Here is a 23,091-nt window from a genome sequence, read left to right as displayed (position 1 = left end):
TGTTAGCAATCGTTACCTCTAAAGAAGGACGTGCAGCCATCATCGCTTTGCATCAAAATGGCATCACATGCAAGGAAATTGCTGCAAAGAATATTGCACCTGAAAGAACCATTTACCATATCATCAAAAACTTCAAGGAGAGAGGTTCAACTGCAGTGAAGAAAGCTTCAGGACGTCCCAGAGTGTCCAGCAAGTACCAGGACCGTCTCCTCCTGAGGAGTCAGCTACGGAATCGTGTCACCACCAGTGCAGAGCTTGCTCAATATTGGCAGTAGGTTGGTGTGAGTGCATCTGCACGCACAGTGAGGCAAAGACTTTTGGACAATGGTCTGGTGTCAAGAAGGGCAGCAAAGAAGCCACTTCTCTCCAAGAAAAACATCAAGGACAGACTGAAATTCTGTAGGAAGTACAAGGATTGGACAGTAGAAGACTGGTGCAAAGTTATTTTCTCTGATGAAGCCCCCTTCTGATTGTTTGGGACATCTGGAAAATTGATAGTCCAGAGAAGAAAAGGTGAACGCTACCATGAGTCCTGTGTCGTGCCAAAAGTGAAGCATCCTGAGACCATCCAAGTGTGGGGTAGCTTTTCATCCAAGGGAGTGGGCTCTCTCACAATTCTGCCCAAAAACACTGCTATGAATAAAGAATGGTATCAAAACGTCTAGCAAGAGCAACTTCTCCCAACGATCCAGAAGCAATTACATTGAAATTTTGTATCCGGATTCAGGCAAATCCCTGGATCTTAATCCCATAGAAAACCTGTGGTCAATCCTCAAAAGGCGAGTGGACAAGCAGAAGCCCACAAATTATAATAAACTCTTAGCACTAATAAGGCAAGAATGGATCGCCATCAGTCAGGATTTTGGCCCAGAAGCTGATATCCAGCATGCCAGAGCGAATTGCAGAGGTTATGAAGAACAAGGGTAAACACAGTAAATATTGACTCTTTGCATATATTGAATGATTTTGCCAATAAAAGCCTTTAAAACTCATGAAATGCTTATCATTGTTTTACAGTATACCATAGAAAAATGTGAAGAAAAAAAATCTACAAATATTGACGCAGCAAACTTTGCCAAACACAAAATGTATGTCACTGCCAATACTTTTGGCCATGGCTGGGTATGTTAGATCCGATACCAACTAAACTCTTAAAAGAGTTATTCACCTCTGTAATCTCAGAACCTTTTTTTGTTAATTCTTAAAAAATATTGTTAACTCCTCACTATCTTTAGGACATGTCCAAAGAAACTTTAAAATGGCAGTTATCAAACCGCTTATTAAGAAGCCACAGTTTGATCCTAGATAATTGGCTAATTATGGACCGATTTCTAATCTGAAAAGTCATCCAAACTATGTTCATTTCTACAGAGAACTGGTATATATGAACAATTTCTGTCAGGATTTAGGCCCCATCATAATACAGAGACCGCACTTATCAGAGTTCTCTTGAATAATGTTGGCATGAGTGGACTTGCATTAGCATGGTTTAGGTCCTATTTATAAGACTGCTAACACTTTGTATGTGTAAATGAAGGGAAGTGATCTTCTACAGTGAAGAAATGATGTGTTATATTTGATACCAAGCTGTCTTTGAAAATAAAATTTCCAATGTTTATAGAACAGCATTCTTCCACCTCTGAAATATTGTTAAGTTACAACATATGCTCTCTGTTGCTGATTATTCTGAAGAGTGTCTCAGCAACATTTCGCGTTGAAATGTTGTGCAGAGGCACTGCTTCCGGACATCATGTTGCATAGTCCACTAGTCCACATGCCATCTGCTCTAATGGCGACGAGGTCCATATCAATTCCTTTTAAGGGGCCCTCGATTAACGGAAGAGGGCGCAACGGCAGTCATGGAGTGGCCGGCGGATTCACCAGCTGACATTCATGGCATTAACAATAGGGTTGTATCCTCCTATGTCTGAGTGTCCTGCGTCACTCGATACAACTGATCCTTGATAATTAAAAAAATACAGATTTGCAAGTGCAATGTCTGGCTGGAGGCGTTGACCATCAATCACTTTCACTTGATCAAAGGCGTGCCAAAGTGTCTCATCTCGTGTTTGCTCCAGAGAGAAATCCCCTGCAGGGAATCCTCTATGGGCTGGGGAAGCCAAGACTTCCCCCTCCCTTGCGTCTTCCTGACATGGAGCTGACATTGACAGCCTTGGCACAGCCACTTCAGCCAGCAAATCACACACCACACACTGATACGTTTTGTTGTAGGACCCATACACACATTGCCCTTATAAAGTAGTAAATGCTGGCCAATTTGTACCCAAGATTAGTGGATGGGAGAGGCGGGGACTAACTGCAGCCTGGACACTATGCTTTTGTCACCGAAATTGAATAATGACCATCACTACAGGGTAATTTTTTATATTCCCGTGCACACACCTTACCTTCACCCGCTGCCTTGTATCCAAAGGCAAATGGACGGCCGAGCTCACCAAGCATCAGCAAGCAGAAGCGCAGGTGGTGCTGCTCTGTGCTATGGCAAACCTATTGCAAGATGGCAAGTTTCAAGTCCTGATACCCAGGAAGTTGGCAACGAGTAGTTGTTGGACTGCCAGTTGTGCTTCTCTCAGCAGTAGGCGGACAACCCACTGGGATTCTGGCCATCCTGCTGCTTCCGAAGCATGCTCAAACAGCTCTACAAATTCCTCCGGGTCATCCTCTGGCTAAGGGTATCAAGCTCCGTAGCACCTGTCGGTCCTCTGCTTGAGCTTTAAGGATAACCTGCAATCACTGCTCCTGTTCCTGGCACAGCTCAAGCAGTGCTTGATGTTGCATTTAGTGAATGCTAGTAATAGTCTTGATCAGATCAGCGAAGGGCGAGGACTTCCACCAAATTCCCGGGTTTCGACACCACTGTGACAAGGTCTCTGACTTTCTTCTCACGGATTAAGCGAGGGCCCGGAAAATGTTCAACACAAGTCTTTATTTTCACACACTTTCAGTGTAACATAAATGGGTTTCCTTTTCAGCGTAATAAATGCACACAACACACACACACACAAGAACTCGGCTGCGTGTGTCTCTCCCCTCTGATGGTCTGGACTCCCTTTTTATCCCTCTCCAGCTCTCACTGTATCACAGAACAGCTGTAAGAGATAATTTCCCACAGGTGTCAGTCCTTACCGTTCTTCCTGTCCCAGCCTCGCTCTCCACAGACGTCGCTTGATCACGCCCACATCACCACACTGTTGATGTCTTGAATTTAGTTTTCACTGGTGGCAATGTTAATTTTTACTAGTTGAATTTCACAATTATCTGTCATTCAACCCTTTTATATATTTATAATTAATATCTGACTAGTTGAAATTCAAAATACACATATCAGCGATGTACTTTATTTTATCAATAATAACATTGTTACTAGTGTAAATGCCCATTCCTGATATGAATAACTGAATTAAAACTAATAAAAATGCTAATATCTGTTCATATCTGGAATTTAGTTTTCACTGGTTGCAATGTTAATTTCAGATATCTGTAACTGAAGCTGCTAAGAATGCCTTTTAAGATCTCTTTAATTAGTCTTCAATTTAATGATATCTGACATCAATTTCCATGTAAAAATCATATTGTGTGACATTATAAAGTCACATCACAGACAATAAACATTTGGGATATCTGTGATCTGTTATATCATGAGAACCTCTTCTTGATATCATGCATAGAGTGATGATGATTCATGTTTATGAAATGTCTCCGACTTCACGGGCATGACACAGCCATCTGGAACATCAACACTCTCAAACACGTATTTGCTGCCACATCCATCATACTCTCAGAGTGAAGGATCGGAGTGAATATATACATGCTCCATTATATTAGCCAAGATTGCACCAACCTTAAAAATCGTGCATATGTTGCAATTTAGCACAGATGTTTTAAAATCGACCTTTGGCAACATAATTGCAATCGCAAACACACACAGGCCAACCCCACCCACTCCCCAAAATAACACACTCAATCACACTCACATGCACAAACTCATAGAGGCATATTCATCGTCATGTCTAAATAAGGTCATGTATGGAGTGCTGTGTAAGCTGAAGTCCTCACACACATCTGCAGCTCTACTCTGGCATTCAGAACTTCCAACAGCACAAACTACAGTACATGTTCATTAACAGATGCCTGCTGTGTGTTTGTATTTGTTTTTTAACACAGAATCCCTGTGAACGATTTGCTTTTACACCAAGAAATAAAGATATTTTTTATCGTCTTTGGAAATGGAGGGACATTCGATTTAAATTTTTCTCCTCCACAATTGTTTGCAATGAATTCATATATGCAGGCCCCATTCCAACTTTGTTTTATTAATCATTTTAACCTTAGGTTTGCAGTGGATGTTTGCTTTATTATAAATAAAAAAAATTCAAATTGACGATTAAAGTAAAAAATATCCTGTTTGCGTGCCCTCGCATTAGTTTGCATCCCCTCTCAATAAGTGTTGAATTCCATCGTAATACGTTTTGTGTTCCATCGCAATACGTTTTGTGTTCCCTCGTAATAAGTTTTGTGTTCCATTTCAATAGGTTTTGTGTTCCCTCGTAATAAGTTTTGTGTTCCATCTCAATACGTTTTGTGTTCCCTCGTAATAAGTTTTGTGTTCCATTTCAATAGGTTTTGTGTTCCCTCGTAATAAGTTTTGTGTTCCATCTCAATACGTTTTGTGTTCCCTCGTAATAAGTTTTTTGTTCTATCGCAATATGTTTTTTTGTTCCCTTGCAATAGTTTGCAATCCCTCACAAAAAGTTTTGTTCCATCGCAGTACATTTTGTGTTCCCTCGTAATAAGTTTTGCTTTCCTTTGCAATATGTTTTTTGTTCCCTTGCAATAGTTTGCATTCCCTCACAAAAAGTTTTGTGTTCCCTCGTAATAAGTTTTGTGTTCCATCGCAATACGTTTTGTGTTCCCTCGTAATAATTTTGCTTTCCCTTGCAATATGTTTTTTGTTCCCTTGCAAAAGTTTGCATTCCCTCACAAAAAGTTTTGTGTTCCATCGCAATACGTTTTGTGTTCCCTCGTAATACGTTTTCCACCACCATTGTGTCCTTGAGCAAGGCACTTAACTCCAGGTTGTTCTGGGGGGATTGTCCCTGTAATAACTGCACTGTAAGTCGCTTTGGATAAAAGCGTCTGCCAAATGCATAAATGTAAATGTAAAATGTGTTCCCTCGTAATACGTTTTTGTGTTCCATCGCAATACGTTTTTTGTTCCCTTGCAATAGTTTGCATCCCCTCGCAATATGTTTTGTGTTCCATCGCAATACGTTTTGTGTTCCCTTGTAATAAGTTTTGTGTTCCATCGCAATACGTTTTGTGTTCCCTCGTAATAAGTTTTGTGTTCCATCGCAATAACTTTTGTGTTCCCTCGTAATAAGTTTTGTGTTCCATCGCAATACCTTTTGTGTTCCCTCGTAATAAGTTTTGTGTTCCATCGCAATACATTTTGTGTTCCCTCGTAATAAGTTTTACATTCGATCGCAATAATCTTTGTGTTCCCTCGCAATAAGTTGTGTTCCCTAGCAATAAGTTTTGCATTCCCTCGCAATACGTTTTTTGTTCCCTTGCAATAGTTTGCATCCCCTCGCAATATGTTTTGTGTTCCATCGCAATACGTTTTGTGTTCCCTCATAATAAGTTTTGTGTTCCATCGCAATACGTTTTGTGTTCCCTTGTAATAAGTTTTGCATGCCCTCACAATATATTTTGTGCGCCCTCGCAATAAATTTTGCTTTATCTCTCAATAGTCTGCGTTCCCTCGGAATAAGTTTTGCGTTTCCTTGCAATTGTTTGCATTCTCTCTCAATAAGATGTGCTCCCTCTAAATAGCTTGCATTCCATTGCAATAAGATTTGTGTTCCCTTCAATAGTTAGCGTTTCTTCACAATCATTTTTGCATGCCCTCGCAATAAATTTACCATGGTTTTACTATATTTATCATATTTTAACTATGATATTCATAGTAAAAGCATAGTGATCATATAGTAAAATGAAAACTATTGTAATAAAAATAATAATTTTGTGGTTATTATGGTTTTACTATACAAGTACCATATTTTAACTAAGGTTTTACTATAGTAATATTATAGACAATAATACCCATAGTTTTTGCAGAAATAATTTTTCTATAGTATAGTAGTATCCATGAATGTTGTAGGCTAACCAAGTTTTGTTTTTGTATTTCGTTTTTTGGCAGAAACCATGGTTTTAATACAGTAAAAAAACTACTATAGATTACCCAAGGCAATTCTTGTGGTTACTATGGTTTTACTACAAATACCATCAAATATGCTTACTATAGTAATGCCATTTAAATATTTGGCAAAGAAAAAGGGAAAGGCAGGCAAAACTATTTCAGAAAAAAAAAAAATATGTACATTCTAAATTGCGATTGGTCTTCTTTCTTGCATTAATTGGCATACCAAAATGTGATCAGTCTATTTTTTTCTTTAATTAAATAGCTGCCTTTAACCTGCAAAGATGCGTTGTGTTACATAGAACCAAACCCTTAAACTGAAGTAGAACTAAAAACTAAACACTACTCTTTTATTGCCTTGCAAACACTGGCATTTCCTTCAGGAAAAGAAAATCTGGTATAATATTTGCATATCAGTTTTCAATTTTCAGAAATGATATGACTTCAATTTTTTACTTTGCTACTTTATGATTACTTAATTACTTTTAGCTAAGGTTCACACGTTATACATAAAAGTGGATGTAAAAAAGGGAAATGTTTGTTGCATGAAGAATAGTGGACTTCTTTCAGAACAGATAAACTGGGACCTTACTATTTAAAACTATCAGTATTACAGCATTGCCATTCTCTTAAGGAAATGAAAAGCTCTGCTTGTACTCTCCCATTCCTGTCCCAATTTAGACAGGAAATGAACCCATGCCAGAGGAATGATGGGAATGGGAACAAGAGGGCACAAACACCTAATATAAGATCCCTGGGAAATGCATTTCACACAGAGCAGTATACAAATAATGCAAAAATAACATTACAAATAATGTCAGGCCTTTACAGTGCTTCAAGGACTTCCCAAAAATATTACATGAAATCAAAATAGACCCATAGAAAAATAAATCTCAGTAAACTGTCATCAAAATATACTAAATTGCTCTGCCTCTAAAATTCCTTTTCTTGTCATCTGACATCACGTAGGCCGTGGGGGTGGGAAATTGTTTTGAACAAATAGTTATTTAGGCTTTGTTTTGGGCTACAGATGAATGTAATGCAGTCTTTCTAAAGCCATGTTAACCAAAAGTTATGACAATAAAAGGTGTTCTCAAGGGTGAACCTCCAAATACTGGTCACCAAATACAGCATTGTTTGTCTTGCTGTATATTTTGCATCAATCTGATGGGTTAAATGGGTTACAAACAGCATTTTATGTTGACTTGAAGAGGCACTGGTGATTACATTTCATAGTGATATAGATTAAAAATCTCAGTAATTTTCTCTCTTAATAAGCTGTAATTAATTTATTAATTTCACTTATAACATACCTGCTTGCAGCCATATGCGTTCCAGTGTGGTCCAAATGTAGGCGGGGCCCTGTCTGTGGTTGGAGCTAAGGGCAGATACCTCAGATAAGGCTTGCTCCAGACGTGACACAGCTAAAGATGGAGCGCTCTGAGACCCTGACACAACATTACACACGTCTCGGTTACTTGTACACACATACAATCACACACACACAAAACACACACACTCATTCACACACTTATACACACCTGTTTCTGTCTCTTGGAAGTCTGGGAGTGTGAGATGGAGGCCGCTTCCTTTGCTGCTAAGAGGGCCTGGATCAGGTGGTATACTGCTATTGTCATCCTCTTCACTGGAACAGACACCAAAAGCATTAAAATACAGCATCTAACACACTCAAGCATACACTTGAAACACTTATAAAAACACAACTCAAGTCTTATTCAGAACTAGTTCCATTTAAAAGAAAACAGAACCATACAGTTTTTCCTGCTAGTGGTGCCCAATTTGCTAATTAATTGCATTTTGAGTTGTATCTTTTCAACAAATTAAACATCTTCAGTGTAGTCTCTCATCATTTACTCACCCTCAAACTATCCCAGATCTTCTGACCAAAAACATATTTTCAGTTTAGTATTTTTGTGTAGTATGTACAGTAGTTTGTATATAGGAAGTACATGAAGTAAAAGTACCATAAGGAAACAGAATTGTTAAATATTTTAATGATTAACCACCTATGTAGAGCACTTTACCTGAGTCGAGTGAAGTCATAGCGACTCTGCCACAAGTGCAGCAATTCTTCACATGCCTGTAAAGCTACTGCCGGGCCAAACAAAGCTTCATCCAGCTTCACTTTGGTAAAGAGAAGACTAAACAAAAACACAAAGACACCAACAATTAATAAACTACAGCGCAAAAAAAAGAGAACAAACCTAAAAGTACTTCTACAAAGTACTTATGTTGTGAAATTATGCAATTTGGGAAACACATAATTCCCACCTTTTTCTGAAAAAGTAATTGACATGACTTTTCCAGTCAATTGTAATTACTAGATAAGGATTTTTTTTTAATTATTTTAGAGATTGCATTCACAATTAGTAATTTATTTTCCACAATAGTCATCCTTGTGGATTAATTAACAATGCAAATTTTGGTAGTTTGAGTATATATTGAGAAAAAAATATACATTTTGTGCTTGTCTCATTTATTTGCACTAAATTGCTTTTTACAGTATATACATTAAATTGGTATTATATCTGCCATTAGGAACCCTGCTCTCTTGAACCACTTGTACGACATCTAATATGTAACCATACAGTAGCTCTCCTTCAGGCCCGGTTACCTGTCTGGCTTCATACGGAAGCAGTTCTGCAGCTCTCTGGAGATTTCTTCCCCTGAAGTGTCTCTCTGTAAAGGTTTACTGAGTGGGTGGACAACAGTGAGTGCTGGAGGGAGGAGGGCTGAATGTGTGTGTGTAAAGAGGGGCAACAGAGCAGATAAAGCAGAGATACAGAAGTGAGATGCTCTGACTGACAGAGGCTCCTCAGAGGGGCCTGATGCTGTGTGTGCAGTAGCACTGAAACAGCAGTAGTGCAGTGATGAGGTACATGGGTAAATGTGTATTCACGATGTCAGGTGTCAAGTGAAATAAATCCTTTACTTAAAGTTAACATGAAACGCAACCAATTTTAATTCCACAATTTTCTGATTTTTTGAGACAAATGAGAAAAATTGTATTATTTTATATTATTTAATAAATGCTGCACATATGCTGCACGTTATAGGTACTGGTGAGAAACAGCTAAATATAGAGTTTTGTTTTACCATAAATTCTCCTCCGTGCCCAGCAGGTGGCGATATGCACAAAGATACAAATCACCAAAAACAAAAGAAGAAGAATGGGAAAGTGAAAGTGGAGATTTATAGTAAAAAGGTACTTACATTTTGATCTGTTTCTCACCCACACCTATCATACCACTTAAGAAGACATGGATTTAAACGATTGAGTCATATAGATTACTTTTATGCTGCCTTTATGTGCTTTTTGGAACTTCAAAGTTTTGGTCACCATTCACTTGCATTGTATGGACCTACAGAGCAGAGATATTCTTCTAAATATCTTTGTGTTTAGCAGAAGAACGTCTAGGTTACTGTCGTAACCCCGTTCCCTGATGGAGGGAACGAGACGTTGTGTCGGTGAAGTGACACTAGGGGTCTCTCTTGAGAGCCTCAGTTGCCTCTGAGCTTTGAGAAAGGCCCATGAGAATTGAGAACAGAATTTGCATGTCTCTCCCCTGGACATACGGGTATAAAAGGAGGGAATCGTGCATATGTTTAGCCTTTACAGTGGTTGGTATGGTGTTGTGGCAAGAGGGACACAACGTCTCGTCCCCTCCATCAGAGTAATTAGTACCCGTAGTGGGTCTGGTCGGGAATTCCTCCACCGAATTGGTTTCAGTCCAGCCCCACACTCATGGCAGCCCGGACAAGCATGACGGCCGACCCTCAGACGCTGTCAGTAACCGTCAGACGCCGCGACGCTCTCCGATGCAGCGCCAATGTCATCATCCAGCCCGGGGGGTCCGTAGGAGACATCAGACTGGCAGTACGGCGAGCCGGTCTCATCTTGGACCCGGTTGGAAGCAAACGGCAAAGCTCTGTAGAGGGTTGAGTGGAACAGTCATGAACATCAACTCGCTGGACAAACAACCGCTCGGCTCCGAAGAAAAAATCAGACTAAACAGATGCACAATTCCCTCCTTTTATACACATATGTCCCGTGGAGAGACATGCAAATTCTGTTCGCCAATTCTCATTGGCCTTTTGTGACAGAAGGGGAAATAAAGTCATACATACACTCACCTAAAGGATTATTAGGAACACCTGTTCAATTTCTCATTAATGCAATTATCTAATCAACCAATCACATGGCAGTTGCTTCAATGCATTTAGGGGTGTGGTCCTGGTCAAGACAATCTCCTGAACTCCAAACTGAATGTCAGAATGGGAAAGAAAGGTGATTTAAGCAATTTTGAGTGTGGCATGGTTGTTGGTGCCAGACGGGCCGGTCTGAGTATTTCACAATCTCCTCAGTTACTGGGATTTTCACGCACAACCATTTCTAGGGTTTACAAAGAATGGTGTGAAAAGGAAAAACATCCAGTATCGCGGCAGTCCTGTGGGTGAAAATGCCTTGTTGATGCTAGAGGTCAGAGGAGAATGGGCCGACTGATTCAAGCTGATAGAAGAGCAACTTTGCCTGAAATAACCACTCGTTACAACCGAGGTATGCAGCAAAGTATTTGTGAAGCCACAACATGCACAACCTTGAGGTGGATGGGCTACAACAGCAGAAGACCCCACGGGTACCACTCATCTCCACTACAAATAGGAAAAAGAGGCTACAATTTGCAAGAGCTCACCAAAATTGGACAGTTGAAGACTGGAAAAATGTTGCCTGGTCTGACGAGTCTCGATTTCTTTTGAGACATTCAGATGGTAGAGTCAGAATTTGGCGTAAACAGAATGAGAACATGGATCCATCATGCCTTGTTACCACTGTGCAGGCTGGTGGTGGTGGTGTAATGGTGTGGGGGATGTTTTCTTGGCACACTTTAGGCCCCTTAGTGCCAATTGGGCATCGTTTAAATGCCACGGCCTACCTGAGCATTGTTTCTGACCATGTCCATCCCTTTATAGCCACCATGTACCCATCCTCTGATGGCTACTTCCAGCAGGATAATGCACCATGTCACAAAGCTCGAATCATTTCAAATTGGTTTCTTGAACATGACAATGAGTTCACTGTACTAAAATGGCCCCCACAGTCACCAGATCTCAACCCAATAGAGCATCTTTGGGATGTGGTGGAACGGGAGCTTCGTGCCCTGGATGTGCATCCCACAAATCTCCATCAACTGCAAGATGCTATCCTATCAATATGGGCCAACATTTCTAAAGAATGCTTTCAGCACCTTGTTGAATCAATGCCACGTAGAATTAAGGCAGTTCTGAAGGCGAAAGGGGGTCAAACACAGTATCAGTATGGTGTTCCTAATAATCCTTTAGGTGAGTGTATATGGGATGGCATGAGGATGAGTAAATGTCAAGAGAATTTCCTAAGGTTAGGGGTTTCTTCGAATAGGGAAGAGGACACAAAACCCCATATGGCTCTTTCAAAAAAGTCCCCATATGGCTTTTTCAAAAACAGCTAAACCTGACACACACACACACACACACATACTTGAAGTTGTCTGGGTACTGGCAGAGGGCGAGTTTAAGTGTGTCCAGGGCATGTTGGTAGTGTTTCTGGGCACTGAGCAGAAGAGCCAGCAGGTGTAGAGAGTGCAGGTCATCTCCTCGTACTGTCAGAGCCGACTGCAAGGGCTCCATCGCTTCTGACACCTATACCACACACACAAAGAATGAGGTAAATAACACAGACTGAAAAAACAGGCAATATATGAACATCTATTTGCCATACAATAAAAGTGATTGGTGAATGCAACATCTGTCTAACATCTCCTTTTTTTTCTATGGAGGAAATTAAGGCATATCTTATATTTGGAACAATATGATGGTGAATAAATGGTGATAGAATTTTCATTTTTGAGTGAACTTTCCCATTATTAAGGAAAGAGATTAATGTGAATTTCTTTTCATGAAAGACATAAAAAGCACAAATCTGATATCCTGACTAGTTTCTTGTTCTAGTTAGTGTTAAGCTGCTGACCTGTCGCACGAGGGCAAGCTGCAGAGAGAGGTAAAAGGAGATCTGAGGGTCCTGAGGGTCTAGTGAGTGTGCCCTGTGGTCAAACAACAACAAATTCAGTTCAGTTTACAACTCACAGTTTGTCAATCACCCCACAAATTACCCTTTGTTAAAATCCGCCCCTTAGACACTTTCGCTTTACAGAATGTACCATAGGAATGAATTGGAAATTGCTTTGAACAGCATGATTTTCAGTAAAATGTGCTCTTAATGTAGTAAAAAAAAAACTGTTTACTTAATTGTAGAGCGGAGGAGGGTGGGGCCGGGCTGGAACAACGCACGCCTGGTCCCCAATTAGCCTGATGGGGACACGCGAGGGATAAAGAGAATTACAGGCAGCTGCTCTGTGTGTTTATGTTTGTGTGTTTTTCGTTCAGTTTATTATTAAAACTATTATTTATATTGTCAAGCTGGTTCTCGCCTCCTCCTTTCCCTTTTACCACTTTACATTGGTGCCAAAACCCTGGAGGGAGGAGGGATGCTGTCGCTGAGTTCTCAACACTGCCGTCCACCCAGAGGAGCGCTGCTGCCATCTGCCGGGGGACGGGGTAGCCCGACTGGACTCCCCAACCACCTGGAGCAATAGTGCCGCTTCCAGGGGTGGAGGAATTCCCTGCCGTACCCAAGAAATGTGGAGGTGTCGAAAGAAGACCGCCGTCTGCGAGGGGAGGAGGGAAGCGACTCTCCGACCACCTGGAAAGCTAGGGCCGCTGCCAGGGGCGGAGGTGTCCCCACGAGTCACCAGGCACGTGGAGGGGCATTCTGTCCGCCGGGGGTTGTTGGTCTGACTCCGGTCCACCCGGGGAGGAGCAGCTGCCATCTGCCTGAGAGGAGTGATCGAGGACCAAAAAACGGTGCATCAGAGAACCGGTAAGTGAGGTTTTTTTTTTCTTTCTCTTTCCTCTCTCTGTCGCTCCGTGTTGGCCTTTATCCATCGCCAAAATGTACTTTTGTCCTTACTGATTGTTTTTCATGTTCACTTGGAAATGAGGATGGCACATAGCTTATTCCACAGCATGCACTTCAAGGTTTATAAAACATTTGATAAAAGACACCACTCCTCCCTAATCCCACAATTACAATGACTGACAAGTAATAATATAATGTTACATATTGCTCTCCTGCCCAACTCCCGTCGTGAGCCTGGCTGAAGGGCGGCCCTAAGAGGCGGGGCGACGATGACAAGCCGGAAGGGTGGATCATTCTGCCACATCTTCCCCCACCAACCCAAGTGTCACCCTGTCGGCACCTCCTCCCATGCTTGTATCCAACCATAGAGTTCAGAGCCAGAGGTTCACACTCTTTAGCCACCCATACGAGAATGCTACTTCCTCAACCAGGCCCTAAGGTCAGAGTGAACATATGGAGTATACCTCTCCAGGCCAGCTCTCCCTCTCACTCATCCAGCCACAGGGTAAATGCTTATTAAATGCCACTTACCCTTTTGCTGTAGCTGGGAGGCTGTCCCCATGTTTTCCATCTAATCGGCGAATGAGAGGTTAGAGTGACGTCACTGTTGGTGCCCAACTGTGCCGTCTCTACCCACAAAAATGACCACATTCTCCACCAGTGTGGCTGGGTGAGCAAGAGACCGACACAGAGGGTGTGGTGTCAAACCCCGGAGAGGCATTTATTGGAAATAATAATAAAAGTAACATGTCCATAAAGGGGGATAATAAAGTGTCATGGGGGAAATAGTGTTCATAACAAAGGGTGAATCTGGTATCCTCGCGGTGAGACGGGCTCAGTGAAGGGCGGAGTAGTGTCCATGGAACTCCCTTCCAGGGTCCACGGCATGAGGGGCGGCAGCATCCTTGGCAGCCTGTCTTCCCGGGCCCATGGCAGATGAGAGGGGAAGGCGGCCCAGCCTCTAACCCGTCGGACGCGATGTGTGCAGTTTTCCCGCAGCAAATCATCAAATCGGCCCCGGGGGTCTGAGGAGCGGGTCTGGTGGCGCATCAACTCATCTGAACCCTCCCAGCTCTGGTCCTGGCCGTGAGAGGATGAGGAATGTGTGAGTGCACACATGGATATTTGAAGCCGGCTCCCCGAGAAGAGTTGCGCTCTGCGTTTAAAAGACAGCGGTGATGAAGCATTATTCACATCAGGTGTGCTTCATTCACCGCTGTCAGAACGAGGCTTATTAATTATGCATCTTTTCTCACTCTCCTACCCAACTTCCATCATGAGTCTGGCTGAAGGGCGGCCCTAAGAGGCAGGGTGGTGACGACAAGGCAGAGGAGTGGATCATTCCGCCACATCATGTAACACTGGTTCTCTGATCAAAGGAGTGAGGTATCTCAAAGGGTTGTGATCTGTCTATAGCTTTCTTTGTTAAAGAGGAAGAAGGAGCCATGACGGCAGCCTCTTCCAATCATACAAGTCCCTTTCCGTGCCCTGTTCCATCTGTTGAGATGGCCAGTCAATAGACAGCTTGGCCACTGCCTGATGGCACATCTCGGTCAGATCAGCATCCACGCGTGTCAGGGAAGGGGAGGCCCCATTCTGCCTGCTCGGTAGCCTGGATGGTTGAGGTGTCAGTATCGCATCGTCTTCGTCCTCCTCATCATCCTCGAGAAAGCAATCAATTGTATCGTCATCGTCATCCTCCTCTTCTCGTCTCTCCTCGATGCAGACAGCGAGGCTTCCTCTATAATGTCCCCCCAACTTCAGGCTTTGAGGGTTTGTTTCCACTCACCTTTCACAAACCCTTAATGGGAATCTAACACAGTGCAGACAGCACTCAGGATTAGCCAAGGCTGCCTTTGTTTTACCCCCAGGCATGCCATGCACAGGGGGTGTGAGTCCTTGGCTGAAATAATAACCCCACAAGTACACATGCGAGAAGGTTCCTTCTCTTTTGATCAGATTGGTTTAGCAGTGCCCATGGTCCAGTGATTGTCCTCCTGACTCACTGCGACATGTTAGTTCGGAAAGAAAATAACTTCGCCTTTCTTATTTATCTTAACTAAATGCGATAAATAACACCTTGACGGTGCAGCAATAATAACAACTATCACCATTGGTAATGTGGAGAGAGACAATAGAGAGATTACCCACCATAACAAGCTGGTAAATTCTCTGACAATTTACAGCTTTTTGAAAAAATATAACCGCTTTTATCGAATTACCTCAGCGGCTCATCCTTGAAAACAGATAAACGGCAATTACGGTTCTGTGCAAAGGTTTTAGGCACTTGGGAAAAATGTTGCATAGTGAGGATGTCTTCAAAAATAATGACATAAATTGTTTTCATTTATCAATTAACATCATTTAAAGCAGCTTAAAGGTAATTCATAAGACTCCAGTGGTTTAATCCATGCCTTCAGAAGCGATATGATAGATGTGGGTGAGAAACAGTTCAATATTTAAGTTATTTTTTACTTCCCTACCCAGTAGGTGGTGATACGCATTAAGAATATGAATCGCCCAAAAACAGAAGAAGAAGAACTCAGTCCTCCTCTCATGAGCGTGCATAAAATGGCTGCTAAAAGTAGAGGTTTATACTAAAAAAAGGACTTAAATGTTGATGTTTCTAACTCACTTTTTTTATGTTTGTTTGTGTTCAGAAGAACAAAGAAAGTCATACATATCTGAGATGGCATGACAGTGAGTAAATGATGAGAGAATTTTCATTTTGGATGAACTATTCCTTTAAAGGTTTATAAGATATCGTTATCATAACCAGACTGTTGCTCTCTATTTAGCTGTTTTTCGAAAAATGTGTATTGTAAAAGGCTCTATATAAACTGAATTGAAATTCCCACCCAAAATGTGTTGTTAAAGCCTGGACAGGCACAACTAAACAAAGTAAATATGAAACATACTTTCTCAGTGATTGCAGCGCTCTTCTGTTGAACTCATCCTGATCTGCTTTCAGTGTAGCTGCAAACACATGTTAAAGAGTTAAAAAGTGAGTCACCTCACACATGAGGAGAGGAGATCAGCTGAGGACAGGAGCAGACAGCTGCAGGCCAGAATAATTTTCTCAGATCCAGACTGCGTAATTGTCTACTTAGTCTTTGCTTACCATCAGAGGCCTGCAGACTATGGCCCAGTCCGATGGCTAAATGAGCTCGAGGTAGAGACTCCTCAGCATACTCTCCAAAGCCAACCACACTTCCTGCGAGAGACACTGCCTCCTCCAACTAACACACACACACGTTTTTAGACATACATTAAGATGTAGTTGCTATTTTGGATGCTTACTACGAGCAGCTCTCTATTCTTTTGGCTTCAGGATCCAGATTTTACATTTGGCATCAAGTAGTGACTCGAGTAGTTTACCATACTAAAAGTAAACAAAAATGTCCTTAAAAAATTTACTTTTGTGGCTTTTAGTCCATGTCTGTTAGCTTTAAAGTCAAAGTGTGCATTGACATAATTCAACTTTAAGCAGATATACACATTTAAAATGTACAGACCCTTTCGAATACATAAAAACCCAACCGTATTTCAACTGACTTCCTATTCAAATTCAACTATTCAAATGCTGAACATACTGACATGGTCAGTATCAAGGACCCATGCTTAAGGACAAGTCCTTGGCTTAAATGACCCGATTTGATAGTAGGATGATAAGAGCCGGTTTGAAGAATCACTGTGTGATGCCGTGATCTCTGTCGTTAAAACCCTGTGCATTAGGAACCTGTGGCTATAGGGCCCTATTGTACTTTAAGCCTCTTATAGTGTGCTGTACTCCAACAGATGTGCCTTAATCTCTGCCAACTTCAAACAAGGCAGCACTGCAATGTGTCTGTCCTCTGATATATAGCATATTTGATTGGTAGTGTTGTAACTGTACTGTACATTGCACTGTGTGTCATCATTTAAACTACAACGTTACTAATGTTCTACGACTAAGGTATTAGTGGACTGCAGTTCAGATCTGGATACATGATTGGTTCAATCTGAACCATGAATCAGTTTTCACCAATTAATATAATTATGAACATAGCTAGCATAGCATTTTCTATAGGAAATGTGAGCGGTGCTTATTAGTGCAAAACTTGCAGCCACAATGTGTGTAGTGGATGTTTGCCAGAGCGTTCCTATGTGGTTGCTTAGGTGTTCTGAATGTTTTATACTGCATTGCTATGCAGTTTTGGGGTGTTTTCGATAGTTGCTAGGACATAGCTAGGTGGTTGCTGGGGTGTTTGGGGGGTTGCTTAGTGGCCCAAATCAGTTTATGACATTTTTTAATCCATTTTTCTGTGCTGTGGTAATAAAATAATAACATAATTAATAATTAGTAATATTAATAATTAATAATACGTAAAGACTGTGCCTTTAGAATTCCCTCCAGTGGTGTAATCCATGTCTTCAGAAGAGATATGATAGGTGTGGGTGAGAAACAGATCAATATTTAAGTCCTTTTTCCTATAAATCTCCACTTTCACTTTCACATTCTTCTTCTTTTGTTTTTGATGATTCACATGCTTTGTGCATACCACCACCTACTGGGCAGGAAGGAGAATTTATAGTAAAAAAAGGACTTACATTTTGATCTGTTTCTCACCCACACCTATCGCTTCTGAAAATATGGACTTTTTAGACCTTCAAAATTGCAACAGAGTTTCAATATTCTCCTAAAAATCTTCGTTTGTGTTTTGCAAAAGAAAGAAAGTGGGAGGGCAGGGTAAGTAAATGATGAGAGAATTCAAATTTGGTGGTGAACTGTCCTTTATCCCTTGCATCTGGATCTTTTGCTCACCCAGTGAAGCTGGTTGATGCACACTTTGGCTGCTAGCAGAGGTGGTATGGGGTCCTTCGGTCTCATGGTAGCGCACTCTTTAAGGACCGACACCGCACCCTCATTCTGTACGATAAATGCATGTACCATTAATAAGGCATACTTTTATGTTACAATGACACAAACTCACACTAGACAAATTAATATTTCCTAAAACAGTACAGAGCTCTATAATGATAACTTGTTCAAACACTGACATACAGGCACATATGCTTTTACAAACAACATTGCCGAAGGTAGACATGGCTGTAGACTGATCCCATTCCCAACCAGCCAATAATGCTCAAGAAAATGCTACTATACACTCTTGAAAGCCTTTTTACCATCAAACACAATTTCCTTCTGCATCTCATTCTTAAAGCTAATAAAACTCATTTTGAAGTTATTTCAATGTGAAGTGTGTATTTGTAAAAACAATGACTGTTTCCAATAGGTTTCCCGAACACTCCCCTAATTTGCCATTGGCTGAACAAACACACACTCCCACCCCAAACTCATGCCATTGGCTGAGCATGTTGTGTTGGTCTAGGAGCTCTAACAAACACAGTAATGCTTTGATAGCTCAACAGAGCCACAGTGTTCACACTTTTTTGATAAATCAATGTATGAATGACTTCCCTGTAGTAGTCTCAGCATATTAGTAAAGAGTGAAAATGAAAATAAACGTTTACCTTAATATAAAATATGATCATTTATCTTGAAAAATGTCATGGAACATTCAGAAATGGTTCAAGATTTCAGTCTCACCCTCCCACTTGCCATCAAAGACAAACCAAGCTGGTACCATAGATGAAACTCATCATAGGAGAACTTCATTGCCCGCTCCAAACACTAAAGATAAACAATCACACATCACACAGTCATTAGAGATATACGAAACTAATCAACCTTCCAGGAAATGCCTGTGAGATTTAAAACAACAGAGATGAAACCAAATCATATGATCATGCATATAACATTGATTGCATTACTAGATACAGTATTTCTGGGAAGGATCATGTTGTTTTCAATACTGATAGGGGATTGTGGGTTTTCTGTACACAACACATCACAGCACATGCGTGAGAAAGTGAGCTTAAATTTGATGAGAAATGGATATTTATATACTGGAGTTCATAAAACGCAGCTGATAGTGCTAGATAATGCAGGAAACAAGTGCAATATGGGTAACAAGTGATATGCCATGTATTCAATATATCTTAACCTATTGAAAACATTAGGTCTGATTGACTAAACATATCTGAGACTGAAACCTGTATGTGAACGTTTGTACACATAAAGCATGATTTATTATCATTACGTTTGAACTTACATTTTGTCTGTTCTAAACTTAGTCAAATCCATTCCTCACACATAAACACTGACAGTTGCACGCAATTATTAGTGAATGAGATCCATTGAGTTTCGATTCTGTATTCACCCAAGAACAGCTCTGAGTAAACGCTCACCATCACATAATGGCTCAACTACTGAAATAACCTGAAGGAAGACAGGGGAGAGGAGAAAGATCGCCCACACAGAGGAAGACTGGAGGAGAGAAAGAGAGAGAGAGAGAATGAGAGAGACAGCTTGCAAGGCATGGGGAAAGAGGATAAGAAGACACAGAAGGTAAGAAAGGAATCTACAGCACAATAATGGCACTGACATGCAGGTCATTTCCATGCCCTCTGTTGAATCAATATGCATATGTGCAGAATCATTCTCAAGCACAGAGACTGATCTCACCTCTGAGAGCATGGAGTACTGCCCCCTCCTGGCCATGCCGATGCTCAGCAGGTCATAGACAGAGGAGGCATCCTGCATGCTGGACTCTCTCGCTTCCCGGTGCTCAGGTGTGCGGCTGATCACCGCCTCGCCGCTTGCCTAAAGGGAGCAACAGAGAGCGGAAAAGCTTTAAAGTTAAAGGAATAATTCAGGCGAAAATAAACATTTTTATCATATCACTTAATAACATTTCTGTGTAAAGTTTTAACCAATTTTACAACTTTGTTGCCATGATGATGTAACGCCGTAAAGACTAAAACATAAAACTAAAAAAATTATGATTTAAAAATCATCGATGATAATCAAGATTATCAGTGCATAAAAATATCAATTTCAGTCTGTTCTTCACACAAAGCTATCATATGGCTTCAGACGACTTGGATAATAGTGCACAAGTCATTAGCCATTTTCACACATGCAACTTGGCAAATTGGAGTAAAACTGTTGGATTACTTTTACTGATAAAGCTACCACATCAGCTATTCACAAGCTTTTAGACTGGATTACACTACACTACTTTTAAAATCTACCTAGTAATCTAAAAATACTAAGTATCACACACTTACCGCCTATGTAAATGACTACAGACAAAAACTGGGCATCACATAATAAACAACCGAGGATCACTCTGGCTGTTGATCCGATCCAAACTCACATGGAAACACACGCCCCCGTTCTAGGAGACATATGACTGATGTAAACAAACATGCATTTACAGGAGCGCTGCAGTTGATGTTGCTGCTGCTCTGTTCCGAGTTTCAGTAGAAACGGGCCAAGCACATTTGTGTGCAGTCTTGGGTGGAGAGTTGAAACTGTGATGCGAGTTGGAGGTGAGTGGCATTACATTTTTCCCAACTTTGAGTGCTTGTTTGCCATCTCCATTTCTTTGTGGTCTAGTGTTGTTGTCGTGCATGGTCAATTTTCATTGACTGCTTACCATAGGACTTCTGATTTGAGTCATGGAGCATCATACACTCCTTGATTTCCTCTAGATTCTTCTATAAAATATCAAATATTATTTATATTATCTGACTAAATGGAATAATTTCACTATCTGTCCAATCTGACGATATTTTTTGACTCCACGGTAACCGAACCATCTCTGTCTTACGTCAGCGCATCCTGAACTTGTATGCGCTCACACTGTTAATCTCAAGACTCTGTTCACACATAGCTTTTCAGCTAATGTTAAAACTTCTCATTCAGGGCAATAGCCAGTGCTAAATGTACTGGTATTTTCGAACGGGGCATGTTGACACATGATCCCTAAACTGAAAATTGCAGTACATTTTCTGGAAAAGGCAGTATGTGTGAAAGCGACTATTAACTACATTCATGGTGCTTTTTGTCCTTTTTGGAGATTGACACCCCATGGTCACTAGAAACTGTCATTGTGTGGAAAAGAGCAGCGTGATTGTTTTTAAAAATATCTCCTTTTGTGTTCTATGAAAAACAAAACAGCATAAAGGTTTGGAACGACACGAGGATGATAAAATAAAGACAGAATCTTTATTTTTGGGTGAACTATTCCTTTATATTTCTTTACAGAATTATGCAATAGTTCTTAAACAACTAAAGAGAAGACAACAAAGCAAAGTAAGTAAGAAAGCATGAATGTGAGGAAGAGGGTCTTACCATTGATTCTGTAATGAGGAGCAACAGCACCGCCTCTTCCACAACATCTTGCGGACAGAAAGCTCTGGGAAACAGGAAGAGGAAAGAACATGTCACACAGGTGTGTGTGCATGCATATGTATGTGTGTGTGTGTGTGTGACATTCTCTAGTTACATATGTCATTCTGTAACTGAGCTTTTAGGATAGTCTGCACAGGTATCTTAATTGTCCTTCTTGCTAAATCATAATTTTATAATTACGGTATATTATATTATATTATATTATATTATATTATATTATATTATATTATATTATATTATATAAAGATGTAAATCATATAAGTTTCCTTTTATATCTCACAATTAAATGAACATGTGTTAACTTTTGCTATCCAGTAATGTCTAAAATGAAAAAAAGGAGAATATATGGCAATTTATTACAAATATTTCAGATGTTTCTTTATTTAATTTTTTCAAAAAAACACTTTTAATTGGTAATCAATTTATAGGTTTTGTCTTCAAATATTGCTTTAATTCCTGTTAGTCTTTATAAAATACCTTTAAAGGGATAGATCACACAAAACAATTACAAATGTTATCATTTACTCACCAACATGAGCTACATGAGGGTGAATAAATGATGAATTTGATCTTTGTGTGAACTATCCCCTTAACTAACAAAAGCCAGTTTCTTAATGACATCATCCACCAGGAAGGTATATTCTATGTAAGCAATTAATTTTATGAATTTTGTGTTGTTTTATGGTATAAGTTGGTTTGTCTACATTAAAACATTCCATCCTGATTGATAAAATTACAGAAATGGGTTTGACAATATAAAAATGTCCAAAGATTGCTAAAAATCAAAAAAATAACAAGATGACACCCTCATTTAAGCTAACGCTAACTGAGCAATGGCTATCTTTAGATCTATTTTTAGTCCTGTTAGGCCTCCTGTTCATTTTCTTTCCAAAATAATCAAGTTATAATGACTAAAGTTCCCTAACCTAACCAGGGCATACTTTATTACTGAAAGTCTTGTATACCCTTTTATAGAAACACTTTTGATTAAAACACAAGCAAGTTAAAATTGTCAAAAATGTACAGCATAAAAATAATCTTTCCATTTTTATTCTGCTGCAGACTAATTCTCTGTTACTTCAAAATCAGTTTTCTTCTCTCTTGCATTTTTCCTTTCTCTGGTTGGCGTCTGCAGACACACACAGTAGTTACAGTTACAGTATGTTTTATTCAGAGTGTTCCGGCACGACCTGAATTTTAAAACAGGAAACAATCCCCAAGTTTGCCAGCAAAAGCCAATATGTAAAGATCAGCGTGGCGAATGTTTTTATCATCTTGTATTATGTCATATATAAATTAATATATACAATCCCATAAACCTTGCAAATCTAGCAACTATTTGTTCCTCAAAAAGTACCTATTTTAGCCTATATCCACTGATCCTAGAACTGCCCCTGACGATAATCTCAAAACATACAGTATATCCCCCAATCAAAAGAACTGTTCCCCAAATGACAATTCCCTGTAATTACACACTGAAAATCTCCCCCCACTGCAGCACTCAAATCATATTCTCAATTCCACATATTCAAACCGGTGCACCCCGTTCGGTTATGACCAGTGGCGATTGCTTTAAGACTGCACAGGAAGCACGGA

General features: G+C 40.4%; 1 protein-coding gene across 1 annotated transcript in view; it reads right to left on the bottom strand.

Annotated features, from left to right (window-relative positions):
- The window catches only part of LOC127660683 (tetratricopeptide repeat protein 7A-like), a 47,431-nt gene that overhangs the window by 14,404 nt on the left and 9,936 nt on the right, over positions 1–23,091 (bottom strand). The window contains exons 8-18 of the mRNA XM_052151048.1: positions 21,436–21,499; positions 19,762–19,899; positions 18,784–18,867; positions 17,998–18,102; positions 16,315–16,432; positions 16,112–16,169; positions 12,246–12,318; positions 11,757–11,917; positions 8,266–8,382; positions 7,762–7,865; positions 7,534–7,668 (exon numbers count right to left, since the gene is read on the bottom strand). Coding sequence (XP_052007008.1) covers positions 7,534–7,668; positions 7,762–7,865; positions 8,266–8,382; positions 11,757–11,917; positions 12,246–12,318; positions 16,112–16,169; positions 16,315–16,432; positions 17,998–18,102; positions 18,784–18,867; positions 19,762–19,899; positions 21,436–21,499 — 1,157 coding nt within the window. The remainder of the gene's footprint in view (positions 1–7,533; positions 7,669–7,761; positions 7,866–8,265; positions 8,383–11,756; positions 11,918–12,245; positions 12,319–16,111; positions 16,170–16,314; positions 16,433–17,997; positions 18,103–18,783; positions 18,868–19,761; positions 19,900–21,435; positions 21,500–23,091) is intronic.

The sequence above is a fragment of the Xyrauchen texanus genome, chromosome 20 (genome assembly GCF_025860055.1).
Source record: "Xyrauchen texanus isolate HMW12.3.18 chromosome 20, RBS_HiC_50CHRs, whole genome shotgun sequence".
Taxonomy (NCBI): domain Eukaryota; kingdom Metazoa; phylum Chordata; class Actinopteri; order Cypriniformes; family Catostomidae; genus Xyrauchen; species Xyrauchen texanus.
Note: the sequence above shows the minus strand (reverse complement) of the source record. Positions and strands in the feature narration are given on the sequence as shown.